At 37.3% G+C, this 6,353-nt stretch overlaps 2 protein-coding genes across 3 annotated transcripts in view; one reads left to right on the top strand and one right to left on the bottom strand.

Moving 5' to 3' along the window:
* Nucleotides 1–6,353, bottom strand: part of CDK19 (cyclin-dependent kinase 19) — a 272,481-nt gene that overhangs the window by 215,802 nt on the left and 50,326 nt on the right. The gene's annotated exons all lie outside the window — the stretch shown is intronic.
* The window catches only part of AMD1 (adenosylmethionine decarboxylase 1), a 57,669-nt gene that overhangs the window by 44,855 nt on the left and 6,461 nt on the right, over nucleotides 1–6,353 (top strand). For both annotated transcript variants that reach the window (XM_010856613.1, XM_010856612.1), the window contains exons 2-4: nucleotides 3,492–3,578; nucleotides 4,497–4,623; nucleotides 5,606–5,708. In XM_010856613.1, coding sequence (XP_010854915.1) covers nucleotides 4,507–4,623; nucleotides 5,606–5,708 — 220 coding nt within the window. In that variant the 5' untranslated portion in view covers nucleotides 3,492–3,578; nucleotides 4,497–4,506. The remainder of the gene's footprint in view (nucleotides 1–3,491; nucleotides 3,579–4,496; nucleotides 4,624–5,605; nucleotides 5,709–6,353) is intronic.

Genomic DNA, 6,353 nt, shown 5'->3' with positions numbered 1-6,353 from the left:
GAGCTAGGCGTTGTCATGGAGATTATGGAGATAGTAACCTAACACATAGAAGTTGGATAAGAACAAGAAGACTGAATTTAACCATTTCAGCTGTCTGCTAACATAGTTTTTTAAAAATCAGCATGCTCCATAGGGTTTGAAGATTTAAAATCATATAATGTGATATCCAGGATGCAATCACAAATTTTTCCTTATGTAAAAATAAAAAACAATAAGGAAATTGCCTCAAAGGGAGATAGTCTAGTAGACTTCAACCTCAAGGTGGTGCAGGTCAGGATTTAAAAGCAGTTATCATAACCATGCTATAAGAAGTAATAACAAATCTTAGCAAAGAAGCAGAAGATGAAACTGAAAAATAACTACTGGAATAGAAAGTTTACTGGATGGGCTTGTAGAATAATGACAAAAGAGCGAGTGAACTGAAGATAGATCAGTAGGAATGGCCCAGTTGGAACAATGTTAAGAAAAAATTTCAGATGGACACTGAAAATGAACAAATCCTGGTCAAAAATTTTAGCGTTTTGTGTCAGATTGACAGAAGAGTGTATTATGGAAAAAATATTTGAAAAAATAATCTATGTTTAAGTTTATGGATGGGTTCTATAAACAGCTAAGATATTAGCAATGAAATGAGTAAGCTTCACTTATGTAGATTAAAATAAGATAACATTTCAAGTGGAATATATATATATATATCTGGTGCTTTAACAGAATAATTCTGTTAAATGAATATTTTTAATAACTCACCCTGAGGGTGACATTTTAAGAAACAGTAAAGGATCATGTAGGAATTTAGGTTTTTTTTTCTTTTTTTTAAACTTTTTTTTTATGTTGAGGTATAGTTGATTAATAATGTTGTGATAGTTGCAGGTGGATAGCAGAGGAAGGCAGCCGTACATATACATGTATCCATTGAATTTGTCTCCCATCCGGGCTGCCACATAACACTGAGCAGAGTTCCCTGTGCTACACAGCACGACCTTATTGGTTATACATTTTAAATATAGCATTGTGTACATGCTGATCCCAGACACCCTAACTATGCCTTTTCCCTGTTCTTTCCGCCCTAACCATAAATTCTTCCTCTAAATCTGCCAATCTGTTTCTGTTTTGTTAATAAGTTCATTTGTACCATTTCTTTTTAGATTGTACATGTAAGGCATGTCATTAGATATTTCTTCTCTGGCTGACTTCACTCAATATGACAATTCTAGGTCCATGCATATTGATACAAATGGCATTATTACGTTCTTTTTCATGGCTGAGTAATAATTCCATTGCATACCTGTACCACATCTTTTTCCATTCCTCTGTCAATGAACATTTAGGTTGTTTCCATGTCTTAGCTATTGTAAACAGTGCTGCAATGAACACTGGGGTGCATATATTTTTTGGAGCCATATTTTTCTCCAGATATATATATGTATATGCCCAGGAGTGAGACTACTGGTTCATCAGTTCAGTTCAGTCGCTCAGTCATGTCCGACTCTTTGCTACCCCTTGGACTGCAGCACCCCGGGCCTCCCTGACCATCACCAACTCCTGGAGATACTCAAACTCATGTCCATTGTGTCGGTGATACCATCCAACCATCTCGTGCTCTGTCATCCCCTTCTCCTCCTGCCTTCAATCTTTCCCAGCATCAGGGTCTTTTCAAAAGAGTCAGTTCTTCTCATCAGGTGGCCAAAGTATTGGAGCTTGAGCTTCAGCATCAGTCCTTCCAATGAACACCCAGGACTGATCTCCTTTACAATGGACTGGTTGGATCTCCTTGCAGTCCGGGGGACTCTGAACAGTCTTCTCCAACACCACAGTTCAAAGGCATCAATTCTTTGGCGCTCAGCTTTCTTTATAGTCCAGCTCTCACATCCATACATGACTACTAGAAAAACCATAGCTTTCACTAGACAGACCTTTGTTGGCAAAGTCATGTCTCTGCTTTTTAATATACTGTTTAGGTTGGTCATAACTTTTCTTTCAAGAAGCAAGAGTCTTTTAATTTCATGGCTGCAGTCACCATCTGCAGTGATTTTGGAGCCCCCCAAAATAGTCTTTCACTGTTCCATTGTACTTCCATCGATTTGCCATGAAGTGATGGGACCAGATGCCATGATCTTAGTTTTCTGAATGTTGAGTTTTAAGCCAACTTTTTCACTGTCCTCTTTCACTAAGAGACTCTTTAGTTCTTTGCTTTCTGCCATAAGGGTGCTGTCATTTGCATATCTGAGGTTATTGATATTTCTCCCAGCAATCTTGATTCCAGCTTGTGCTTCATCCATCCTGGCATTTCTCCTGATGTACTCTGCATATAGGTTAAATAAGCAGGGTGACAAAATGCAGCCTTGATGTACTCCTTTCCCAATTTGTAACCAGTCTGTTGTTCCATGTCCAGTTCCAACTGTTGCTTCTTGACCTGCATACAGATTTCTCAGGAGTCAGGTCAGGTGGTCTGGTATTCCCATCTCTTTCAGAATTTTCCACAGTTTGTTGTGATCCACACAGTCAAAGGATTTGGTGTAGTCAATAAAGCAGAAGTAAATGTTTTTCTGGAACTCTCTTGCTTTTTCCATGATCCAGCCAGTGGATGTTGGCAATTTGATCTCTGTTCCTCTGCATTTTCTAAATCCAGCTTGAACATCTGGAAGTTAACGGTTCATATGGTAGCTCTATTTTTAGTTTTTTAAAGAACCTCCATCCTGTTCTCCATAGTGGCTGTATTGATTTATATTCCCACCAACAGCGCAAGAAGAGTTAGTTCCTTTTTCTTCACACCCCCTCCATGATGGCCATTCTGATGGGTGTGAGGTGATGTTTCATTGTAGTTTTGATTTGCATTTCTTTTAATTAGTGATGTTGAGCATGTGTTTGTTGGCTATCTGTATGTCGTCTTTGGAGAAATGTCTTATTTGGGTCTTATTTGTCTTTTTCATAATAAATTGCAAATACATAGTATACTTTCCTGGATTTTGGTTTGCTTCTTAACATGCTGTAGCAAAATGCATCCATCTTACTTGGTGTATATGTCAATGTAGATTGTTTTGAAAGAAAATTAAATGTCGGTATTCATAAAAGAAGGAAAATCCCCTGGAGGGAGGGCACAGCAATCCACTGCAGTATTGCCTGGAGAATTCAGCGGACAGAGGATCCTGGAGGCTACAGTCCATGGGGTTGCCAAGAGTTGGACAGCTTAGCAGGCATGCAGCATAGTGATTGAACTTAATCTCCAGCCCTTCTCCCCATCCATAGGTCAGGGGCTGGATAAGACATTCCAGCCTTCTAATCACAAGGTGGGCCTTCCTGGCAACAAGCGTCCAACCTCACTTGCTTCCAAAAGTTACTTCATTAACATATCATTCATAAGAGAAGGTGGAGCAAGAATGAGACAAAAAATACAAAGTATGATTTTAAATCATGGTGAGACTTTTGTAATTTTTATGAGAGTAGGCAAGTACTGTTATAAATTAATCATCCTCTTTTTGGTTAAATAATAGATCCGAGTGGGACATACTTTTGAAGGATGTGCAATGTTCAATCATAAGTGTGACAAAAACTGACAAGCAGGAAGCTTATGTACTCAGGTAAGTCCTCTGAAATAGTATTGGTTAACCGATTTCAGTATGAATCATACTTTATGTGGAAGAGTTAATTGTTTCTCTGTATACTGGTTCTATAATTGTTTTTACCTTTTTAAAAAAAAAATACGGTGTAAAATAAAATGTTTACTTCAGGTGTCCCTAGGCAGTAGGGTTTTTGAAGTCTTACCTAATAGCTCTTCAAGGTGGCTGCCATCTTTTTTACCCTGGAGTTAGCAGGGAGTTTCTGTAAAAGAGGATTGAATGGCATTGTTCCCTTGCCCTCACTTCTTTTATTTTTAGTATGTGCTTCTCTATCAAAGCTTGAAGCAGAGTGAAAATTAGCTTTACCATAGAAATAGGATTGCTGTTATTTAAGAGAGGAAAGCCATGGAGTTCTTTTTTAGGTACAGAGATAGAATTTTGGGCCTTGAGGCTATTGTATTGAACACGGTGCCTGCTTTTACTAAGTCTGTATTTGACATATACAGATGTTTATCAAATGCCTATTAGGTGCCAGGCCCTAGGGATATAATAGTAAAAGCAAACATTCCTTTCCTCATGGAACTTATTATCCAGTAAAAAGTAATGAGATGGTTACAGACGTACACATGAGAGCAGGCAGTTCAAGACAAGGTAAAGAATGAATTTAGTAAGTGTCCTAGGTTAGGTTAGGTGTGGAGGAAAATTGACCTGTAAAAGAAGGTTTGTGTAATGAGTTAGTATGCTTTATACCTAGTTTATGTTTCTGTGGGATCTTTCATGTAATAGAAGAGGAAGAATTATTTGCTTCCTTGAGAACTTAATGTTTAAAATTATTAGCCAAAAATTTACACTTTAAATGATAGTCCAATAATAATAGATTAAGCATCTCAGTAGTACATAAACATTGTTATAATATTGTGACTTTCTTTTAAACTGCAGTGAGAGTAGCATGTTTGTCTCCAAGAGACGTTTCATTTTGAAGACATGTGGTACCACCCTCTTGCTGAAAGCACTGGTTCCCCTGTTGAAACTTGCTAGGGATTACAGTGGGTTTGACTCAATTCAAGTAAGTAGTCAAAAAAACATTTATCCTTTTGGTCGGGTATAAACGTTAAGAGTTTGGTGATGTGCCTGGTAAATAAATTTGTATACTTGTTCAATTGTAATGACTAAGGACACTCACACTATGGAGAGAAAGAATGCCTGTTACTCATGGACAACAGAAAATGTGGAGGAACCAGAGAAGGAATTGGGATAAAACTCAAAATGAAAGAAAAGAAAACCAGATACTTTCAGTAGTTAATTCTTTAACATTATTACTATGAATGGTGGAGAAAGTAAGAAAAGAAGGGAAAGCAAGGAAAATCATCTAGACTTCATAATAAAGAACTGATTGTATTAAAGAGCAATAGTCAGTTAATTCTTGAATGCTATCAGACTTTATACTTGGATTTTAATTATTGTGATAAGATGTTGAATTTTAATATTTAACTTAATTTGTAAATATTAGTAAATAATTTACTCAATTTGTCCTAGGGCAAAGGACAGCTGTCATTGGGACCTAAAACTGTTTTTGTTGATCCTTATAAGATCTAAATTGAGCAATATGTTAATTTTTGGATCACTCTTTTGAAACTAAATATATACAATACATATTTTCCCACAAAATTTTTATTACATGCCTGTTTTAAAGCTCACAAACTCCTGCCCTAGGGAATCCCCTGGTGGTCCAGTGGTTAGGACTCTGTGTCTCTATATAACACTAACTCATGGGTATTGGTGTGAAACCTTGCTCTTTGACACAGCGGCCTTCGTTTTTCTTTGTCAGCCAGCAAAGTGCGCTATAGTCCACAGGGTCGCAAAGAGCTGGATGCAACTGAACGACTGAGCATACGCACACATAAAGCACTACAATATATGCTAAGTGTCACTGGGAAAGAATATTTGTGGAGATAGTTTTGGTTTTGATATGTATATGTAGAAAATAGTATATTGGTTTAGGAAAGGTGATAGAATTCTGTGTGTGAAATTATCTGTCTGTCTTTTAGAGCTTCTTTTATTCTCGTAAGAATTTCATGAAGCCTTCTCACCAAGGGTACCCACACCGGAATTTCCAGGAAGAAATAGAGTTCCTTAATGCAATTTTCCCAAGTAAGTTTAAGTAGAATTGAGTCCTGCTTCTTGAAGTTGGATGTGTGTGTGTTGTGTGTGTGTGTGCCTGTGTATCAAACATAGCACTATATATAGTTAAGTTAAATGTATCAGTTTAGCTGATTACAAATTTTTGAGTATTCTTGTGTAACTGTTGAAATGATGGGAGAAAAAAATCAAGTAACTGATCATCTGCCAGATGGAGGACTCATCTTCTAGCCAGTTGCTGTCATTTATGTCTGTTTTAGTGGGTATGAAGGCTGTGATCCCTTCATCCAGAAAAATGCCCCATGACTTCATAAACCCATGCTAAGACACTGGTCCGTGTTAAGAAACTGTCTATCCTGCTGTACAGGAGTTGAGCTGGCTTAAGAATGGTCAACCGAAGTGAGTTTGTAGTGTCGCTTCAACTAAATTGGCAAGATTTACTTCTATCCATATATATAAGCTTTTATTTATAGACCTTCCTTTTTGAGCTTCAAGGACAGGGAAATAAAGGTTACCTAATCCAACACCCTTATACCCTAGAAGAGGCTAAAAACCTAAGATGATTTTAGTAACCTGGCGCAGAGTCATTCACAAGGGTGATTTTGAAAAAGAAAATCTTTAAAAGATTTCCATCCTACCTGTTATTACCTCATCCTT

The sequence above is a fragment of the Bison bison genome, unplaced genomic scaffold (assembly GCF_000754665.1).
Source record: "Bison bison bison isolate TAMUID 2011002044 unplaced genomic scaffold, Bison_UMD1.0 scf7180017864373, whole genome shotgun sequence".
Taxonomy (NCBI): Eukaryota; Metazoa; Chordata; class Mammalia; order Artiodactyla; family Bovidae; genus Bison; species Bison bison.
This window is presented reverse-complemented; position numbering and strand designations above follow the sequence as displayed.